The sequence below is a fragment of the Passer domesticus genome, chromosome 8 (genome assembly GCF_036417665.1).
Source record: "Passer domesticus isolate bPasDom1 chromosome 8, bPasDom1.hap1, whole genome shotgun sequence".
In the NCBI taxonomy this organism is placed as follows: domain Eukaryota; kingdom Metazoa; phylum Chordata; class Aves; order Passeriformes; family Passeridae; genus Passer; species Passer domesticus.
Window position 1 is genome coordinate 1560328 of NC_087481.1, and position 21858 is coordinate 1582185.

A 21858-nucleotide genomic window follows, 5' to 3' on the forward strand; every position below is an offset into this window, starting at 1 on the left:
AGGGCAGCAGGGCACGGATGGCTCCTTGAGAGCCCCCACGCACAGGCCTGGCTGCTCCTGGCACACTCAGCCAGCACAACTGGAGCTCAAGCAGGGACCTGGGGGAAGATTTTCCCAGAGCAGGAAAAAGGCTGGGTGAGTCCCAGCATGAAAAGCTAGAGGGGATGGCCCAGGTTTGGCTCAAAGCAGCCTCTCTTGACTTGTCACTGTCCTTTCTCCATGAACAGGTCCCTACGTGCAGCCCCAGGAAATGTCCAACAGCAGCTCCATCAGCCACTTCCTCCTGCTGGCATTGGCAGACACACGGCAGCTGCAGCTCTTGCTGGGCATCTCCCTGGCTGCCCTCCTGGGCAACGGCCTCATCATCAGCGCCGTAGCCTGCGGCCACCACCTGCACACGCCCATGTTCTTCTTCCTGCTCAACCTGGCCCTCAGCGACCTGGGCTCCATCTGCACCACTGTGCCCAAAGCCATGCACAATTCCCTCTGGGACACCAGGAACATCTCCTACACAGGATGTGCTGCACAGGTTTTTCTGATTATCTTCTTCCCTGGAGCAGAGTTTTCCCTCCTGACCATCATGTGCTACGACCGCTACGTGTCCATCTGCAAACCCCTGCACTATGGGACCCTCCTGGGCAGCAGAGCTTGTGCCCACATGGCAGCAGCTGCCTGGGCCAGTGCCTTTCTCAATGCTCTCATGCACACAGCCAATACATTTTCCCTGCCCCTGTGCCATGGCAATGCCCTGGGCCAGTTCTTCTGTGAAATCCCCCCCATCCTCATGCTCTCCTGCTCAAATTCCTACCTCAGGGAACTTGGGCTTATTGTGTTCTCCCTCTGTTTAGCATTTGGTTGTTTTGTTTTCATTGTTTTCTCCTATGTGCAGATCTTCAGGGCTGTGCTGAGGATCCCCTCTGAGCAGGGACGGCACAAAGCCTTTTCCACCTGCCTCCCTCACCTGGCTGTGGTCTCTCTGTTTATCAGCACTGCCTCATTCACCTACCTGAAGTCCCCCTCCATGTCCTCCCCATCCCTGGATCTGTCAGTGTCAGTCCTGTACTCGATGGTGCCTCCAGCCCTGAACCCCCTCATCTACAGCTTGAGGAACCAGGAGCTCAAGGCTGCCCTGAGGAAAATGATGACTGTATCTTTTCAGAAAGGTTAAACTTTTCTGTTCCAGAACCTTGTGAATGCAACTTTTTAAAATCTTGGCCTTTTTTACCTATTTGTCCATTTTGTCACTGGGACCTTTTCTTATTATTTTTCTGGTGTTATAATGTTTCATATAAGATACTGCAGTACTACTCTGAGCATTTCTACATGAACTTCTACTGCCCTTTTGTAACACAAAGGCTTTTAGGTGGCTTGTTCCCTCAGCATTTAAATAAAAACAAGTGGCTGCCCTGACCTGTGTGTCCAAGGCATTTCCTCAGCCCTTCTCTGGCTCTGCAGGGGCAGTGCCTGTGAGCAGAGGTGGAGGGAAGGGGCTCCCAGCACAGCAGCACGGCCAGGGACAATGGCCCTGCCTCTTTCCACATCTGCTCCTCCCAGCTCCATACTCCCCTTCCCAGCCCTGCTGTGGGTGCCAGGCCGGAGTGCTGTGGCAGCTTGGTCACTGTCCTGCTGCGTGTCCGTGCTGTGCCCTCAGGCAGGGACAGGCCATGGGCACTGCTGGGACACAGCTGGGATCCAGCACAGCAGCTCCACCAGCAAAGGGCATCTCCTGAGCGCAGGGCAGGAAGGCTTTGCTCCTATCCAGAGTCACTCTCAGGCCTCTCAAAGAGGATCCTTGTGTTCCTTGTTCTCCCAGAGCTCAGTGGGATGAGATCAGGGTCTCACTGGGGCCTGAAGGGGACTCAGGTCGGGATGAGGTTTTGCTTGTGGGTGGCCAGTGCCCATCAGATGCTGAATGGTCTGTGCTGAACCTTCCTGGGGCTCTGCAGCTTGTGCCAGGGCTGATGTCAGGGGAAGGTTTGTCTGGAGGGCCTTGGGAGCTGCCAGGAGAACACAGGGGACCTGCAGGGACAGTGTGAGCCAGGGACCAGCAGGGAGTGGAGCTCACTGGGCACAGGCCTGGCCAGGCTGGGCTCACCCTGAGATCAAGGACTGAATGTGTGCTGTGAGCCAGGAGAGCTCTGCAGCCCAGGGACACAGCAGGCCCAGGGAAAGGAGTCTGGGCACTGCCTGGTGTGACCCTCAGGGAACTCCCCCAGGAGGATCCAGGGCAGCCCCAAGCCCCTCTGGCAGCCCTGGCACAAGGCAGGCACCTCTGAGCCCCCTCCATGGCCCCGCAGAGCCTGTGTGGGAGGGGGTCAGTGCAGGGAGCACCATCAGCTGCCTCTGTGTGCCAGGCTGAACAGCAGAGCCCAGCAGAGGCAGCCCAGGGCCCCGGGCAGCACAGCCCCCGTGCTCTGCAGAGCAGCAGCCCCAGCTCGGGGCTCTGGGCAGCAGGGCAGGGGCTGCAGCAATGGCTGCTGGGGCCAGCACAGACGTGTTCCCCTGGCAAAGGCTCTGGGGGCAGCTGGCATGGGCCAGGAGCAGAGCAGGGGCCCATGGATGTGCAGAGGAGCCCTGGCAAGAGGCTGGCCTGTCCCTGGGCCAGCAGGAGCTGCCTGAGGAGCCCCGGGGCCAACTCTGCTGCTGGGCTGGGCAGCGGGGCTGGCCCTGGGGCTGCAGGAGCTGCCCGAGCTGAGCATCTGCTGAGCATTCCAGACCCAGAGTGGCTGTCCCTGACCTCCAGTGCCTGCAGTTCCTGCTGCAGGGCCAGACCTGATTCTGCTGCTCTGCTGGGCTGGGGCAGGGGCAGGGAGAGGAAAATGATGGACCCTTGTCTATACGAGTCCCCACAGTGTCAGAATGGGCTATGTGGTTCCATGACGTCCCACAATGTCACAATGGCTCCTTGGTTCCATTAAGCCCCATAGGGTCACCATGGTCCCCTGGTTACAGGAGGCCCTGCAGTGTCACAAGGGCCCGTTGGTTCTGTGGAGCCCACAGGGTCAGTTGTGCCAGTGGGCAGGGTCAGCACCAAAGACACAGACACCAACTGAAGGAATTGTGTCATTTATATAAGGTAAATCTGCAAAAATTACAAAAGTAAATCAAATAATGATTAGAAAATAATTACAAAAGGAGCAGCTCAGTAATGGACCCAACCATGACCACCAAGGATTGCAGCAGTGATTAAGAAAGATCCAGCATCATTTACCCTCAGACTTCACCATCCCCCAGATCCACACAGCAGCTGGGGGAAGCTGTCCCAGCCAAGGGCTGCAGAGCCACTCCTGGACACTGGGAATTCCTGCAGGTGCCTCCAGCCACAGGTGAGGCTCCAACCTCGCTGGGAGAGGGCCCAGCTCTGACAGTGCTGAATGAACAAACTGACAGCACTTCTAGTGTGGGAACATCTGGTTTCATCCTCCTCTTGGGTTCCTCCCAAAGCCTGTCCAGGGCCCAAGGAGGAACCAAAGGAGGTGACTTTGATCCTTCAGCCCCCGAACAAGGCCAAATGGGCCTTGTCTGTTTTATAAATGCATAAAGGTAAATCCTCATTTCACCAATGAACACATACAGAGATCATATTCCTCATAGTGATACATTAATGAGTAGATACAAATATAAGATTTGGTGGCAAAGTTTATCTAGAGCTGAACTTTGGCTCAGGGCCTGGTGTTCAGGCCTCAATCAGGGCCTGGTGCTGAGGCCTCAGGACTTCAATTTGTCCTTTAACCTGTAGAGGAACTACAATTCATAACAATTCTTTCAATAACACAGTTTAGATTTAGGTATTAGTCATAAAGGCATTGCCTCTTGTTCTTTATTTAAGTGCTGTTCAGTACTCAGAGCTATAATTCCTATTCCTTTTAAAACAACCCTAATTAATTGCTATTCCCTGTTATTTTATCAAATGTCCCTTTTTTCTTGAGACTGTGTCTCTTTCTAGACAAGTCTCAATACTCCATTTCCAGCACAGTGTCACAACAACTCTAACATGAAATCATAACACACCAAGTGCTCACACTGCAATGACAACAGACACTGCCACAAATTCATTTCACAGCAGCCTCCAATTTGGCAGCCATAAAGCCAATGCCACCAAGAAAAATGTTCTTCTTGCTGCCACTCTTCAACTGCTTTTTCTGTTAAGGTGATTCCTGACTGTTTGTCTTCAAGCCCATCAGATAGCAGTGCAACATTCCTGTCCCATGAGAGCCCAGGTTCCTCCCTGGCCAGCAAGCAGATAATCCCAGGCTGTGCCCCATTTGTGTTTGTTGGAGCTCCTGGGATGTACTATTGGATATTTTAACAGGATCATTTGCTATTTTTTCTAATAATCAATTTATATCTTTACTGTAATATCCGCAGGACAGGGCAGTGCACATGGGGCACAGTGTGAACCAGAATCTTTGGTTTTCTGAGAACAAAGGCACTCCTTGGGTGAAAAATGTTCTCTTGGCCCCAGCTCTTCCTTGTGGTTGTTGCCGAAGGACCCTCAAGGGAGGTATCAGCATTGCCTGGAAACAGGACCCAAACCATCCTTTAGGAAGCTGTTTATGGGCAGTGTCCACACACCCAGCAGCTCCCATTCCCAGTACCAAAGGTCTGATTTCCCATTTCCCACTGTGGGCTGCTGATGGATCCAGGGCTCCTCCCTGGGCCCTCCAAGGGAACCCCATTCCTCCCAGCATCGGTTGAGAACATTTCCAGCAATTAGATATTTTGAGTATTTTGGTTACTTTGATCTTTACATTCTCATAAGAATTTAATGACGAATCCTTGGTGAAACTGTAGAGGTGTTTGTGGCAAACAAAGTTTCTGGCTGACACTCAAGATACAACTTACAGACATCAGCAGTACTTCAGTGACAAGGTTACTCATTCTTTTTCTTCAGTCTCATTTGGGTTAGGAACAATAATTCTGTTGTCCATGGAGCTGGTGCCATTCCAGAACAATGCCTCCAAGGTCCTTTGCTGTTCAGCTTTACCATGTTGTCTGTGGCTAACAAGGCTTGGTGGGGCCTTTTCCCCTTTGGCTGGAAGGGGGCCGGGTCCCAGTCCCTGAGGGCACCCAGGCTCCTGGATGGAATTTGCGTGCAAGTCCCTCAGTGTCACAGCAGCCTCCACATGGAGCCCTGTGGATCAGAGCATTTTCCAAAGGGGCCATTGAGGCAAACAAGGAGATTTGGTCTGGCAGGATGTGTAAAACAGTATCCTGTAATATCTCCTTGTTCTCACACAGAATACTTGGCTGCAGGGACATATTCCCATTGTTCCTGCTCAGGTTTCAGGATTCAGTGCTGTCTTTCCCCAGAGCTGTTCCTTCACGTGCCTTGGGAGAGCCTTTTGGCCTCTGGGCCCACACTCTGGCTCCATTATTAGGACTGCTGCATCCAAACCCTTAATCTCCACAAACGGTGGTGATTGGAGGCGTATCTCCTTTATTCACAATTGTTCTTAAAATTGCAACATCAATTATTGTGCTACCCTGTCATGGAGTTGAATAATCCAATCTTGTTCAGTGTTGTTTAACAAAATTATTGTAGTTTCTCCTTGATATTCTGCATCAATTCCTCCTGCCATGACATGAACCCTTTGCAAGGCCAAGCTCCAAGCCAGCAGTTACCAAACCAAAGTGTCCTGGAGGAATCTGAATTCCTGTCTCACTATTGACAGCTCTCATTTGCTTCTGATTTATCCTAATTAATTCCAATGCATGAAGGTCCAGCCCTGCAGCCTCTGGGCTGGCCCTGCCAGGGGCCATCACACCCAGAACAGTTTCCCAGGCAGTCCAAGTCTCACTGCCCATGGTTGTAGTTGCAAATTGGGTGCAGCTGTGCACAGCCAGGGGGTTTCCATTTCCTCAGTGGGCCATTTTTAAGGGCATGGAGCACATCTGGGAGATGGGTTCTCCATGGGGACAGGTTCCCATCTCCTCATTTGTTCAACTGCTCTTTTAACAACCCCTTCACCCGTTCAACAAATCCTGCAGTTTGAAGATAGTCTGGTTCATGAAAAACCCTGCAGTCTGAATCACGGTATTTTTCACAGTAACAGACAAAGCACTCTGCATCACAGTATCAGCAAACCCTGTAAAAATAGACAGTTTTATCCCTTCCTCCTTTTTTCATTGTATACAATCTCACAAAGTTTACCTATAACATTAGGGTCCTGGCCAATCATTTTCTGTAGAGTGTTTAATGTTACATCCCTGAGCAGCCAAAGCTGCCAAATTCGTATTGTCAGCACTATTTCACATTATTACTATTTTATACGTAGATATAGATATTGATATAGAAATATAGATATAGCTAGATAGGTATAGACATACATATAAAATAGATATATATCAATATATATATATAAGAAGGCCTTATTATACTGTAAATATGTACATAGTTATTTATGATATTAATATTTCACTTGCACAAATGCATCAGAGCTCAAGATTAAAACCTTCTGTTGCTCCATGTGGGAGCATTCCAACAATAACTGTCCCTCCTGAAGGTGCTGTTTCCAAGGTACTGTTAACAAATTCATCTTTGTCTGCCCAAACCCACAAGTTCTTTTCCTTTTCTGTATGCAATTTTTGGATACATTTTAAGACATCCAGGGGTTCAGCTTATTTTAACCAACTGCCCCACTCCTCACACAGTGCTGCGACCTCAGCCCACTCCAGAGCCAGCCAACTCCAGGGAAGGGCTTCCCATCTGGGAATTTCTGATGGCACTGACTCCTCACATTTACATTTAACAAGAGACATTTTGCTGTGATCTGGCCCGACTGTGCCAGTTTTGTTTTACCAGTGGGCAGGATCAGCACCAAAGACACAGGCACCAACTGAAGGAATCAGTGTCATTTACTGCAGCTCAAAGCAGCAAAGGATCACAAAAGGAGCAGCTCAGTAATGCACCCAACCATGACCACCAAAGATTGCAGCAGTGATTAAGAAAGATCCAGCATCATTTACCCTCAGACTTCACCATCCCCCAGATCCACACAGCAGCTGGGGGAAGCTGTCCCAGCCAAGGGCTGCAGAGCCACTCCTGGACACTGGGAATTCCTGCAGGTGCCTCCAGCCACAGGTGAGGCTCCAACCTCGCTGGGAGAGGGCCCAGCTCTGACAGTGCTGAATGAACAAACTGACAGCACTTCTAGTGTAGGAACATCTGGTTTCATCCTCCTCTTGGGTTCCTCCCAAAGCCTGGCCAGGGCCCCAGGAGGAGCCAAGGGAGGTGACTTTGATCCTTCAGCCCAAACAAGGCCAGATGTCAGATTTCATGGCCTTGTCTGGCTTCTAAATACAGAAAGGTCAATACATGTTTCACTAATGAGTGGCTACATCTATCACAGCGCTAATGACCATGCATATTTCATCAGTGAGCAGATACAAAGATAACCTTTGGTTGGAAGGTTCATCCAGAGGCCACCTTTGGCTCAGGGCCTGCTGTTCAGGCCTCACTCAGGGCTGTTGTCCAGGCCTTGGCACCTCAGGGACGTGGTTTAGTGCTGGGTTCGGCACTGCTGTGTGACCAGCTCGACTGGGTGAGCTCAGAGGTCTTTTCCAACAGAAAGGATTCTGTGATTCCATGATTCTATGTGCTGAATTCAGCTAGGTCCATGTTAGCAGCACTCATTTGCTCAGAAAGTCCCCTCTTGCTCAGCTCTTGTGGCCTTCAGCTGCTGATGCTAAGCTGCTGATGCTAAGCTGCTCATGCTGAATGAGACAACTCGGAGAGAAGAACACAGTCCATCCAATTCCTTCTGGGACACAGAGAGGGGAGGGTATGGAAACAGGAGCATTGTTTGGTATGGCCTCCTCTCTGTCCTTCATGCCTTTCAGCACTTTGAACCAGCCAGGAGCTTTCTCCAAGAGTGCAGTGAAGCTGCTGTTCCTGTCCCAGGTCTGGCTCTCTCCACTCTCTGACCTTGCCTGGTTTTGTCCCTCTTGCTGTGCCCTCTCTTCCCCCAGGGCTCAGTGGCTGCTGCCCAGGACTGTGGGACTGGCACAGACCCAGTGGTCGAGACTCTCCTTGCTGTGGCCTTGGAGCTGCCTGGTCACAGCAGCCTTTTCCATCTGGAAGCTCCTCATGGACAGGGAGTCCCCAGCTCTGTTCCTTGCACAACCTCTAGGAGCCCAGGACTGCCATCTCAAGTCCCTGCTGGCACTGGGGGCTCCCAGGTGCCTCAGGCTGCTGTGACACCGCTGCACACAGGAGGGAACAGTGGCAGGGACTGTGCTGAAAGTCAGCTCCATGTGCTGCTGCTGCTGCTGCTGCTGCTGCTGCTGCTGTGGGGTCATTTGTCCAGGCCTGCCCCAGAGTCAGGGATCAGATCCAGGCCCTGCTGCTGCTCCCTCGGGATCAGCCCCAGTTTGGGTGTTGCTGTCAGGGCCAGCAGGAGCGGGGGCTGGAGCAGCAGGTGCTGACAGTGCCCCAAGCCCCGGGGCTGGAGGGGTCCCTGGGCTGGGCTGGGAGGGAGCTGCCCCTTGTTCTCCCTCTGCCCCAAGCAAAGCTGGGCCGGGCCCTGCCAAGGCTCAGTACCAGCTCCTCTGGAATGGGAATGCTCTTCAGCCTTGTCCCTGTCCAGAGGAGCAGTGCTGGCCTGGCAGCACAGGTTGTTTTCCCCTCAGGCTGCAGAAGATGAGAACACAACACTTGCCAGCACTGAGTGCGAGGCACAGCTCCGGCTGCTCCCCATGAACCTCAGCTCTGGGAGCACTGTCTGCCCCAAGCTCCAGGGGCTGCAGTGGGAGCCTGGCTGGGCTCTGCCCTGGGGCCATCCTGCAGGGACAGCTGGAAACAGGGAGCATTCAGCTGCCACAAACAGCCAAGCCAGGGCTGCAGGGCAGCTGCTCCAGCCCGGACTGCACTGCTGTGTGCTGTGCTCTGGGGCTGGGGCTCCCCACACAGGGGACTGGACTGGTGTGCCAGAGGACACAGAGAAGCTTCAGCTTCAGCCTCACTGAGGTGGGTGCATTGGCTGGGAAGAGTGGGGAGGCTCAAGGGGATTCACAGAGCTCATCCTGCTGCAAGGACCAGGAAAGGGGAGTGGGAACTCAGCAGTGAGGAGAGCTGAGGGCTGGAGAGTGGCTCTGAATGACACTAAAATCCCACTGGACCTCTGAGACATTGCTGCTCCTCAGCCAGTGACAGCATGAGTCCCTAAACCTGGGGCTCAGCCCTCCTTGTGGTCAGGGGCATCAAGGAAGGCAACAGAGTGATGGAGACAGCAACGGGCTGGGAATTCACTGGGGGGAAAAAAGGGAGCATTTGAGAAGTAAAAGGCAGGTGGGGGAGAGAACTGTTCAGAGAAGGGCTGAGCTACATCTTGAGCATGGTGAAAAATGTCATTTGGAGTCATCCCAGATTGATTTGATTTCAGAAGATATTGAACAATTTTAAGTTTTGGGGGATGTCTTGTTTTCCTCTGGAGGTGTACACTCTGCAAACTTGAGCTGCGTTGTCAAAATGCTCAAGCAAGTCTGTGCTGCAGGTGACACCATTTCTTCTTTGGCTGATTCCGGCCCGGTGCTGAGCTCCAGCAGAGCCCTGGCAGAGCCCAGAGCAGCCTCAGCATCCACAGAGCCCGGCTGCAAGGAGAGAAAGCAGAAACCGCCCATCAGCTGAGGGCTCCTGTCCCCTTGTCCCAGCTGCCCGTGGTGCCCAGGCTGTGCTGGCTGTGCCCAGAGCAGTGCCCAGAGCTGCCCATCAGTGCTGCCTTTGGGAGCAGGGCAGGAGGGCAGGACATGTGCCCAGCCTGCAGCCAGCCTTGGCACATCCACCTGCTCAGCAGCTGCCCAGAGCAGGATGCTCCTGTGCTCACTGCCACCTCCCAAAAGCTCTGATCCCACCCTGCCAAGCAGACGGGGACCCACCTCATGCCATCCATGGCTGGAATAAAAGCTGGTCCAAAACGATGTCCTCAGCCTGCTCCAAGGGCACAGGCCATCCACGCCGCAGCTGCTCCCAAGAACTTCCCGATCCAGACTGGACCAACCAGAATGCTTCCTCTAGAAAAACAAACAACAAATTGTTGAAAATAGATTACAGACAAAAAGGGAAAAAAAGAACAAAGGGAAAAATGATATCCCTGTGAGGGGATTGAGGAAGGCCCAAGCCCTGCATGCCAGGGAAAAACCCAGCCATGTGTGAGCAAAGCCCAGGTTTTCTCCCTTCCCCCTGCACTGTCCCCCACAATAACCATGATCCCAAAGCAAACAAGGGCAGTGGAGCTGCCCAAGCCCTTCCTTGCCTGCACAGCAAAGCACCTATGCACAGATTTGGGAGTCCCACCTCTGCTCCCACCATGGGGGTTTGTTTGTGTTGGTCTGGCTGCCCCAGCCCCAGCCCCAGCCTGGAGCACGGTGGGTGCTGGGGGCTGTTGGCAGGACCAGGAGCCCACTCCCATTTCGTACCCACCCCAGCCCATGCCCCCAGCCCTGCCAAAAGCAGCTGGGCAGCCGACTGAAGGATCAGCTGCATCTGCCTCAGCAAAAGGGGAACCTTTGCTTCCCAGCCAGGCTCGCAATACCCAAATCTGGGAGCATTTCCCCAGGTGTGGACTCATCTGCAAATTCCCTGTGGAGTTTGGCTTTGAAGAAGGTGCCACAATCAAAGTGCATCACCTTCAACTGCTGGTGGCCAGGTTGAGGAAGAGGTTGTCATCCTTCATGTCATCCTTGATGTCATCCTCGCTGTCTCCTGCAGCAGCAGCCCCACCCGGTACAGCTTCTCTGGGGGCTCCTTCTCCTTCCCTGGGGTGAGACCAGGCTGTCAGGGCTCTGCCCAGGGCCCCAGCTGTCAGGGAACCAGGACAAGCAAAATCTGCTTGGATGGCAGCCACCAGGGCTGGGCAGAGCAGCTCAGCTCCAGCACAAGGGCTGCATGTTCCCATCCCATGACCCTGGTGCAGTGACACGGGCTGGCTTTCTTTGCTTCTCATTGCCAAGGCATGTGTGCAGCTGTAACTTAGCAGGGCCCTGCAGCACAGTGTGCCTGTGGCTCTCTCCCTTCTTCTAGGGCAGATGAACATCCTGCATCCAAGGATGACAGAACAGCTCTTCTAATGAGGGTCTGGCCAAGGGGTGCATGGATAAACACCACCCAATCAGATTTTGGCACTCTGGGGAGAGAAACCAGAAACTGCCCGTCAGCTGGAGAAGGCTCCTGTCTGCTTTGCTTCACTATTCCCATGCCCAGGCCATGCTGGATGCGCTCAGAGCTGGGCCTGAACTTTCCCATCAATTCTTGGTTTTGGGGGAGAGCAGGACATGTGCCACCTCCTCAGCAGCTGCCAGAGCGGGATGCTCCCGAGCCCGCTGCTGTCTCCCAGCACTGGTATTCCCCCTGTGCCCAGAGAAGAGGATTCACCTGGAGAGAGCCGTTGTGGCAGTGAGAGCTGGCCCCAGCTGAAGTTCCAGCCCCTCCTGAAAGGCATCTTCCCACAGACCATCTCGTGCAGCAGGATGCCCAGGGACCAGATGGTAGCTGGCTCGCCATGGTACCAGCCAAAGCGGGTCCATTCCGGGGGGCTGTATGATGGTGTTCCTGTGGAATACAGATGGAGTTCATCAGGGGGATGCTGCTGCTCCCAGAGCCTGGCCCCAGCATCCCTGGGCGGGCAGGGGCTGCATCAGTGGCACACAGGGCACACTGTCCTCTCACCAGCATCTGGGACTGGTGTACAAACTTGGGATTGCAAAAGAAGCCACTGGTGTGGGAAGGGGACAGTGGAAGCCCTGGCTAGGCCTGACCATGACATGCAAAGGAAATACCCACTGCGTGCTGGGGAAAAACCATGCCCTCATTCTCCCTGCCTGCACTGCCCCAAACATATTATAAAGGCAAGACAAACAGGGCAAGTGGAGCAGTCCAAGCCCTTCCTCTTGCCTGCACACAAACCGGCTGGGACACAGGTTGCAACCTCCCTCTCTGCTACCCCCACCCACGGCTGTTTTTGTCAGGCTGGCTGCCCCAGCCCAGCCCCAGTCCTGGGCACAGTGGTGGGCAAAGGCTGCCAGCAGGGCTGGAAGATGGCTCCCCACCCAGCCCTGCTCTAAAGCAACTCAGCTGCAGATTCAGTCCCCTGAGTGGCAGCAAAAGGGAGAATCCCTGCTGCCACACCCAGCTTGGGCTGTGAGGTCTTGGGCCATGAGATGCCAGGAGCGGGAGCACAGCCCTGTGTAGGCTCACCTGCAAAGTGAGTGTAGGCTGTCTCTTGCAGGTAGGTGCCACAGCCAAAGTCAATCAATTTGGCCTGCCCGGTGGCCAGGTCAACCAGGATGTTCTCTGGTTTGATATCGCGGTGCAGGACCCCGCAGCTGGTGCAGTGCCGCACGGCCTCCAGCACCTGGCGGAACAGCTGCCGCGCCACCCCCTCGGACAGGAAGCCCCGTGCCCGAATGAAATGGTGCAGGTCCTGACAGTGCTCCGGCCGCTCCAGCACCATGAAGATGTCGTTGGGGAGCTCAACCCACTCCAGCAGCTGGACCACACCGGAGAAGCCACTGGACACCTTGTCCAGCAGGACAATCTCCAGGGGAGCGCTGGTGCCGTCGGGCTGCGGGAGGAGCACGATGCTGTCAGTGGGCCTGATGCCATGTCGGGGGTCAGGAAGCCCTCAGCCAGCCCGGGATGATCTGCACCCTGCTCTGGCCCCATGCCCGCTCTCCCTCGAGGCGTCCTGGCGGCTTCCACCCTGCCGGGCCTCGGCTCATCCCTGCCCAGCACAGCACCTCGCTCACTCACCAGCTCACCCCAGTGATGGACGCGGTTCCGTGGCACCCTTTTGATGGCTACCTGCAAGCCAAGTGCAGAACAGGGCTCAGCTCGCTGTCCACCCTGCCCAGTGCCATCCTCCTCCCGCCTCCTCCCCCCTGCTCCTCCTCCTGCGCCCCCTCCTCCTGCGCCCGCCGCCGGCCCCGCCGCTCACCGGGGCGCCGTCCGAGAGCCGCGTTGCTGGGAAGACGCTGCCGAATCCGCCGCACCCCAGCAGCGAGCCCAGCCGGTACCGCTCCTGCAGGGACTCCTGCGCCTTCCCTGCGGGCGGGACGCGGCTGTCAGCGCTCGGCCCGGGGCCAGCAACGGCCCCCGAGCGCCCCTCACCCGCCCCGGCCCGGCCATCCCCCGGCGTTCGCTCCCTGCAACGGGACAGCGGCGGCTCGGGGCCGGGGGCCGCGCTGCCGAGCGGCGGAGCAGGGGCCGGGCAAGCCGCAGCGGAGGCGGCGGGAGCGGCCGCGCCGCGTGTGTCCTCCGCGGGCCCCGGGAGGAGCCGGGGCCGGGGTCGGGGTCGGGGCCGGGGCCGGGGTCGGGGTCGGGGCCGGGGCCGGGGCCGGGGCCGGGGCCGGGGCCGGGCCAGGCGGAGCCAAAAGCCGGCAATACCACCCCAGCCCCAGGCACTGATCCCCGCCCAGCAGCGCCACCGCCAGCACGGCCAGAGCCGGGCTGAGGCCAGGCGGCGGCGGGACGGCCGGGGGCGGGCACGGGGCAGCCCCGCCCGGGGCCGGGGGCGGGCCGGGGGCATGGCCCGGCCGGGCACGGGGAGAGGGAGGCGGGGAGAGGAGGGGAGACCGGGAAAGGGAGAGCGGGAGAGGTACGGGACAGCGGGAGAGGGAGAGGAGAAGGGAATCTGAATTTTCTTCTCTCGCTGTCGCTGGTGCCGCCACTGCTGCAACTGAAGCTCCGGGGCCGTTTGTCCCCGTGTCCGTTTGTCTGTTGCCCACTCGCCCCCGCCCCGAGCCCCACGTTCCCCGAGGGCAGCCCCTGAGCCTGTCCAAACACGGGAACTTTGCCAAGTTCAGCCGAGAGCCAGAGTCTGGATTCCTGCACAGTGGCTCAGGAATCCCCTCAGTCCCTGCTGTGCATTGTCCCTGCTGAGGGTCAAACACTCTGAGTGCGTGTTCCCTGAATGCAGAATTTGTACCTGACACAAACACTGCACTTACCTCTCCAACATTGCTTTCCAAGAAAAACGGGAAGGCAAATTGTGTGTAGGTCATGGTATCTTAAAATGTCTAAAACGTGCCAACTCATGGATCTTAGAGGTGAGATCTGGTTGGAATTAATGGGATGGACAACTAGTGCAAGATGGAAAAGGGGAGCATAAAAATAAATAGAGAAAAATGTCTTGAATTGTTTCAATTTTCAGTTAATTTCTTAAAAGCTCTTTCAGTTTTTCCAGAAACTTCTCCTCAGTCCTGTATGCTTTTTCCAAGAACCTTTCCTGAAGAATGAGGTGCAGCTTCTGTCACAAGGTGTGCCACCAACTGCAGCTTCTCTTGGCTTTCCACACTGTGTGTGCAGCACACTTGCAGCAAAGCAGGACAAATATTTGAAGAACTTGACAGCTTGTTCTTCTCTTTTCCTTGTGGGCTGGGCACTTGTGCCATTGGTAAGGTTTTCATTGTTACTGTTCTACCCTAAGAAAACATGACAGGCTACCAAGAACTCCTGGGGAATGCAAGCCTGACTGAATGCAAAGAAAGAATCTGCAGAGCCTGCAGCCAGAAGTGGAGAGCTGTGTGATCATCATTCCAACACCCCCAAGGACATCTTGAAATTGATCTAGAAGATGAAAATGGGCTGACAGAGGGAGTTTGTTTCTGTGCTCAGTTCAGATTCTTCTACATCTGAAATCAATTCTAAAATATCCATCTAAATGAAGAGTACAATCAATTCATGAAAAGCACCAGAAAAAACTGTACCTCTCAGGAGATGACTGAAAGAATCTGTAAAGGAAAAATGCAGGAGAAATGCATTTCTCAGCACTGCAGTATTTGCCTGCCTGAAACCCTCCTCCATTTCCTCCCCATGCCTAGGTCTTGCAGTGTCAGTTCTGTATTCGGTGGTGCCTCCAGCCCTGAATCCCCTCATCTACAGCCTGAGAAACCAAGAGCTCAAGGCTGCAGTGAGAAGACTGATCACTGCACATCTTAGGAAGTATTAAACTGATTGCCAATTTATGCAAATCACTTGTAATAAAAGTCATCACTTATAGCTCTTTTGGTTTGGTTCTTTGATTTCCTTGTAGTTTTCCTTTTTAAATATTCTTCCTAAAGCTAGACGATTGTTTCTGCCATTTCTGACTTTGTTTCTCTCCACCTTCCCTATGGCCACAGACTGTGACAATGAGGAGCTGTGCTCTCAGTGACTTTAAAAGAACTAAAGAATCTCCCAGCAGAGTTTTCTCCAGAGATGCCCTTTTGTTGCCTTCTCTGGAGCTGCAGCAGCAATGTCTGTGTGCAGAGCTGGGGCAGATCAGTGCTGGCCCAGCAGCTGTGCCCAGCAGCAGCAGCAGCACTTGGTGTTGGCAGTGCTGCTGCCGTGGCCCTGCCCCGCTGCCCTGGTGGCCCTGGTGTTGCTGCAGGGCCTGAGTGCTCTCGGGGCCGGGCACAGTCCTGGGGGTGGCAGTGCCGGGGCTGCAGCAGGGACAGGCCATGGGCACTGCTGGGGCAGCGCTGACGCCTCAGGCCAGGCCCTGGGGGCTCCAGGCTCCTTGCCCAGGCTCTCTCAAGAACACGGCCAGGCCAATGCTCAGCACAGAAAAGCCCCAGGCTGAGCAGCCCCAGGCTGGCCGTGGGCAGGCTGGGGGCAAACAGCATGGCTGGGGCTCTGCAAGGGCCCTGGGGGAGACGGGAAGGAGCAGCAGAGCAGGGGCTGATCCATCCCCAGTGCGCTGCACAGCCCAGGGCAGCGTCCCAGAGCGTCCTCATGGAGCTGCCAACAACATCCCCCCTCTGCAGCCCTGGCCTCTCCCCCAGCTCACACAGGTGCCGCATCCTTGCAGGCACAGCCACGGCAGCACTGGCTCAGGAGCCCCTGTTTGCATTGCACAGAGCAGGCAGGAGCACCCCCATGCTGCTGCTGTGGGGACATGAACCTGAGGGAGCACAAATGCCATCAGCCCCTGGGGCCAGCAAGGGCTGGGGGACACCAGGGAAACCACTCAGCTTTGTCCTGGCCTCTGCAGTCAACCAGAAAGTTTGTTTCCATCAGCTGGGAGTTTCCTGTGCCACTGCAGACACTGTTGCTCAGAGCCAGGGCTGCCTGCAGCCATCCCCAAACTGCCCTGGGCATTTCCTTGGCTTCACCTTTGCTTCCTTCACTTTTCCTTCTACAAATTTCTTCCTCTTGCCCAGCCCTGTTCCCTCCCCTGCAAACAGCCCATCCCTGTTTGCCCTTTCCTCTCTGGCCCCACTCCCCATTGCAGTTCCTGACCTGGCACCATGGGAACATCCCTTGGGCAGCAGGATCATCCTCCAAGTGCTGCAGGAATTGTCTGCAGGCTCCTGCAGTGCCTGGTGCTGCTCCCTTGCCAGAGGCACCCCAGGCCAGGGGGGCACATCTGGGCTGCTGTGTCTGCCTGTGGGGCTCCCTGTTCTGGGCAATGAGGAGGAGCTGCAGAGGCTCTGCAGGACTGACAGGATGGGCTTTGGGGCTGGCAGGAGAAGCTGAGGCACCTGGGCTGCTGCAGCTTCTGAAGAGGAGGCCCAGGGCTCAATCTGCAACTGCTCCAAAGGTGGTTTCAGAGAATCCCAGAATCAGCAAGGTTGGAAAAGACCTTGGAGATAATCAAGTCCAAACTGTGTCCTGACACTGACTTGACTTCCCTGAGCCTCCTCTTCTCCAGGATAAACAACCCCAGCTCCCTCAGCCGTTTGTAACAGCTCTTGTGCTTCAGACCCCTTACCAGCCTTGTTGCCCTTCTCTGGACATGCTCTAGCCCCTCCATGTTCTTCATAAATTGGGGGCCCAGAACTAGATATAACACTGGAGGTGCTGCCCAGCCTGTGCTGAGAACAGGATAATAATCACTGCCCTGCTCCGCTGGCCATACCATTCCTGATCCAGGCCAGGTGCCGTTGGCCTTCTTGGCCACCTGGGCACACTGCTGCCTCATGTCCAGTCTGCTGTCCATCAGTCCCTGCAGGTCCTTTTCTGCCTGGCTGCTGTCCAGCCACTCTGTCCCCAGCCTGTAGTGCTGCAGGGGTTGTTGTGGCCAAATATCAGGACCCGGCACTTGGACTTGTTCAACCTCACCTTGTTGGATTTGGGCCCTGGATCCAGCCTGCCCAGGGCCCTGTGCAGAGCCCTCTTACCCTCCAGCAGATCCACACTCACACCCAGGTTGGTGTCATCTGCAAATTTGCTGATGGTGCACTCAATCCCCTCACGCAGATCATCAGTGCAGATATTGAAATCCACGCTGGCTGGCTCTGATCCCTCGGCCATCCTGTGGGTGCCCTGTGATGGCACTCAAGGTGATCTGTTCCATAACCTTGCCAAGCAACCAGGTGAGGCTGACAGGCCTGGAGTTCCCCAGATCCTCCTTCCAGCCCTTCTTGGGGATGGGCTCACATTGGCACCTCCACTCCTCTGGGACCTCCCTGCTGAGCTAGGACTGATAGTAAATGATGGAGAGCAACTTGGGGAGATCATCCACCAGCTCCATCATCCCTCTAGGATGGATCCCCTCTGATTCCAGAGACACCTGTGAGCACCTGAGTGGCTCAGCAGGTCCCCAGCTGCTTCCTCCTGGATTCCAGGGGGCTGTTCTGCTCCCTGTGCCCATCTACCAGCTCAGGAGAACACTTGTCCTGAGGATGGCCTGTCTTATTGTTGAAAACTGAGGCAAAGAAGGGGTGAAGGACCTCAGCCCATTCTTCATCTTTGGTAATCATATCCCTCACAATAAGAAATGCAGGTTGTCCTTAGCCCTTCTTTTGACATTAATGTGCTTATAAAAACATAATAATTATCCTTCACAGAAGTATCCAAGTTAAGTCGTAACTGAGCTTTCACTTCTCTAATTTTCTTTCTGCAGAACCTAACAACAACCTTAAACATTTCTTGATTTACCTGCCCCTATGTCCGAAGATGCTGCACCCTCTTTTTAACCGCTAAATTCCTGCAAAAGCTCCATGCCCAGCCATGACAGTCATTTCCCCTCTGGGTCATCTTTCTGCACAAAGGGACAACCTACTCTTGCCCCTTCAAGATTTCTTTTTTGAAGTGTTTCCATCCTTCCTGGAACTTGTTGTTTTTAAGGGCTGTTTCTTTTAAAAGAATCAGTATCTCATTTGGTGCTCCCAAAATCTGCATCCTCAATAGGCCAAAGTCTGCCCTTAAAAGTCCAGTGCAGAAGATTTATTTATGCCCCTCCTTCTTTCATGTAATATTGAAGCAATTCATAATTTCATGGTCACTGTGCCCCAAACAGCCTCTGACCAGCACTTCTCCCACCAGCCCTTCTCTGTTTGTGACCAGCAGGAGACACAGCTTTCCTTGCGAGTGGGAATTGCAGGAAACCTCCCCAAAGTGCAGCTTGGAAGGTTCAGGCTGGAGCTGAGGAGAAAGCAAAGTCCCTGCCAGGGTGGAATTGTGGTGCTCGAGGTGTGGCAGCGTGAGGCTGGGCCATGGCCGGCTCTGTGTGCCAGGAGCCGGCAGCGCTGGGTGCAGGGAGCCCAGGGAGGGCACAGAAACGCTGGCTGAGAAATGCTGGGGCACAGCGAGAGGGGCGAGTGCAGCCAGCCAGGGCACAGGAGCAGCACGCACAGGGGGCACAGCCTGCAGGACAGATGGCCGAGGGCTGGGCAGGGCTGGCAGGGCCACAGGCACCCAGGCCTTTGTGCCCTGGGCTCGGGCAGCGCCTCTGGAGGCCCCACAGCAGGAACTTTCCTGGCAGGGGCTGCACTTTGGCTCTCCCTCGGCCTCCCTGGCCAGGCTGGCAGGGGCTGCAGGTTGATGGCATTTGTCCTTGCTGCCCCTCACATCCCCCTGCCCCACAGAGAGCCCCGAGCCACCCATGAGGGACAGGCCCTGCTGGCCCAGGCTGGGCTCAGGGCTTGGCCTTTCTGCTTCCCCCAGCCAGCCCAGGCCTTGCTCAGCATTGCAGTTCCCTGCCCAGAGCCTTGGGCTCCCTGCACTCTTGGCCTCAAGGATCTGCTCTCACCAGTCCCTGGGGAGCCTTTGGCACTCCCTGCCCTCACTGGGGCCCAGCCATGCTCCAAGGCACTTGGAGTTTTGCTGCTGACTCCTTGAGCAGCTTCTTCATCCTTCTCTCAGTGCCTGAGGCTCCTGGACCCAGCCCCAAATCCACCGTGGGGCTGATTAAAATACAGAAAGCCCTGGGGGGCTCTTTCTCTTCCTTCAATTTTCCTCCAAGTCTCCAGGGCTTGTGAAGCAGCTTGGAGTCAGTCTGGAGTTCTGTTAAGGAGGGAGATTTCAAAGTGCACTGATGGCATGATGGTTGGTTTTAATCACGTTTGTGGGTTTTTATTTTTCAGTTCAGAAAAGAGGTGAAAGAACGATTCCCCAGGTGATCTTGATGCTGAATGTCTCCCTAGAAGATCTGGGCATGGAGAGGAACAAGCCCCTTGCAGGCTGACCCATTTTGGACAACCTGCTCCTCACCCCAGCCTCACCATGTCTGACATGGCCCACCTGGGACTGACATCCCAAAACATAAAAAAGTATGCATTTTTAAAATAAATAAGATTGATTAATTTATAAAATTATAATTATGGTTTTAAAATTTATATTAGTATTACTGTATATTTCTATTACCTTTGATATTTATGTGAAAAATTGAATACATTTTTAGCAATCAAAAAATTATTTGCCATTGGTTTTAAATAAAACAATTCCTTTCATTAAATCATTGACCACTATTGGCCATTTATTTCTCCTTCTTAATGCTAATTAGTGCTATTTTTAGATCTTTTGACATATTTTTTTATTATTTTCACGGACAGGGTAAAAGGGGCCACTCTGGGGTCCCTGGAGACATTTCTGGGGCACATTTGGGGCTGTTTAGGGTCTGGGCAGTGTGATAAGTCCACTGAATTTAAGGATCAAATAATTATCTTTATTATTTTTGCAAGCAAGAATAAGCAAGGACAGCGCTGGGCGGCCCGGAGTCTCCGCTCCACTTTGGCTCACAAAATTCCTATCCCCTGAGTCCACCTTTTATTGTCTTCTTCGCCAGGTTTAGGGATGACGTGATCTGTCTTCTGCGCTTGCTCATTCAGTTGCTAGGGGGTCTTTTTCTGCCTTCTGGTGGTCGTGGGATGAAGGCTTAGTCCCCCTTAGTCTTCCTCTTTGTGAACGCTGAGTGAACTTAAGCCTTATAAGGCATATCTATACAGAACACTATACACTTTTCTGCAAGCTAAGCAATTCTTAGTAGTACTATACACTTTCTGCAAGCTAAGCAATTCTAGCGAGTTTAAGGATTGTTATTACAGCTGCTTCTCATTACTTTCCTTTCACAAGGCATAACTTTACAATGGAATTCCTAAAGCACTATAGTAAACCAGCAACCATATGTATCTGCACAAGAAGTTTTTTTGGCTATTTAACTATTGTTTTATAACATATAGTTATTTAGCTATTGATTTAATTAATGAACAAATGTATTACTACTTATTACAAATCCCCCATTTCTTTTTTTACCAGTTTTGTTCATTAAATCTTTCTAGTTCTTTCCTAGCAAGCATTAAATGAGCTGTCGCATCAGTTAAGCTATGTGCACTAATTATAGGTGCTAACTTCCTTAGTTTCGTCATCATATTCCAATTCATAATGAATAGAACTGCTGACAAAATAAAACCAAGCAGTCAATATCAACAGAACAAAAATGGGACGGCATACACTGTTTAGGACCCCTGTGGCATTAGGAGACAAACCGAAAAGGGTATCCCACTGAATGTCACTCTGCAAATGCCAGTGGCTCAGCTGAGAGCTCTGGGAGTGACTGACACTGCACTGAGAGGGGCCGCAGTCCTGCAAGGGTCTTTCATCAGGAGCAAACAGCAGCCTGGAGGGTGGGCAATGCTGGATCTGTACCACTGCGTGCTCATCCTTCACCTGAATGTGGAGCTGCCCCCAAAGCTGCCATGGATCACTTTTTCTTTTTTCTGCTGTTGGGTATATTTTGGAGCAGCTGTTCTATGTGGCTTTTGATGGTGATCCTGTGGCAAGCAGCCATTTGCCTGCTGTGCTATCCTCACAACTAATACTAACTCTTCATTTCCTTTGATTTTATTTGGCGTTTTTTATCTATTTGTTTGATTGGTTTGATGCATGGGTTTGTTTGTTTGTTTGTTTGTTTGTTTGGGTTTTTGTCTGATTTGGTTTGAGTTTTTTGTTTGCATTTCATAAATGACTGGTGAAGTTGGCAAAGCCAAACTCAAGATAATGTAAACCAGGATCAGCTTTCCAGAAATTGCTTTTGGCTCGGTTTATCTACATCCCCCAGGCTCAGGATCACTAGTATATTTTCTGGTTGTGCTCTGCATATCAGCCTGCCCAGACTCCGCTTGGTGTTTCACAAATGGAGAAGACAATGGACATTGTGCCAAGCTTCCTTTCAAACAGAAAAACCTGGGTCAGCATGACAGAAAAGAAGAAAAATAAATCACCAGTTAGAACAGAACCAGTGTCCCACCATCTTCCCCTCCAATGTTATTAATTTTGTACATATAGAGGCAAACCTGGGTCTAAAGCTTGCATCTCTCAGTTCCTGATGCTATTTGCTACCCTGCAGCCTTGACTGGCCCTGATGTGACAGACTGCTGGGCAAGTGGGGCTGGGGATGCTCAGCCTGGAGAGAGGAGACACTGGGAGGCCTCCCTGTGGCTCTGCAGGACTGGAAGGGTCCCGCAGGAAAGAAGGGGACAGAGTGTTCAGCAGGGCCTGTGCTGACAGGACAAGGGGGGATTGGCTTTCAACTGCAGGGGGTTGATTGAAGCTGCATCTAAGGAAGCTGCTCTTTTCCACTGGGGGTGGTGGGGCACTGGCCCAGACTGTGCACAGAGGCTGTGCATGCCCATCCTTGGCAACAGGGCCCTGAGCAGCAC

General features: G+C 53.7%; 2 protein-coding genes across 2 annotated transcripts; one reads left to right on the forward strand and one right to left on the reverse strand.

The window, feature by feature from the left end:
- Window positions 1–403: 403 nt before the first annotated feature.
- LOC135305815 (olfactory receptor 14J1-like) lies at window positions 404–1229 on the forward strand. The gene has a single exon (XM_064429463.1). It carries the CDS (start codon window positions 404–406, stop codon window positions 1166–1168), a length of 765 nt encoding a protein of 254 aa, XP_064285533.1. The 3' UTR covers window positions 1169–1229.
- A 10206-nt stretch (window positions 1230–11435) lies between these two features.
- On the reverse strand, window positions 11436–16898 carry LOC135306047 (serine/threonine-protein kinase pim-1-like; the record flags this gene model as incomplete). The annotated part of the gene is made up of 4 exons (XM_064429604.1): window positions 16836–16898; window positions 12749–12799; window positions 12194–12491; window positions 11436–11548 (listed from the first exon to the last, which is right to left on the reverse strand). Coding segments are annotated over exons 1-4 (525 nt in total), but the record flags the coding sequence as incomplete, so codon positions are not given.
- Window positions 16899–21858: the final 4960 nt, after the last annotated feature.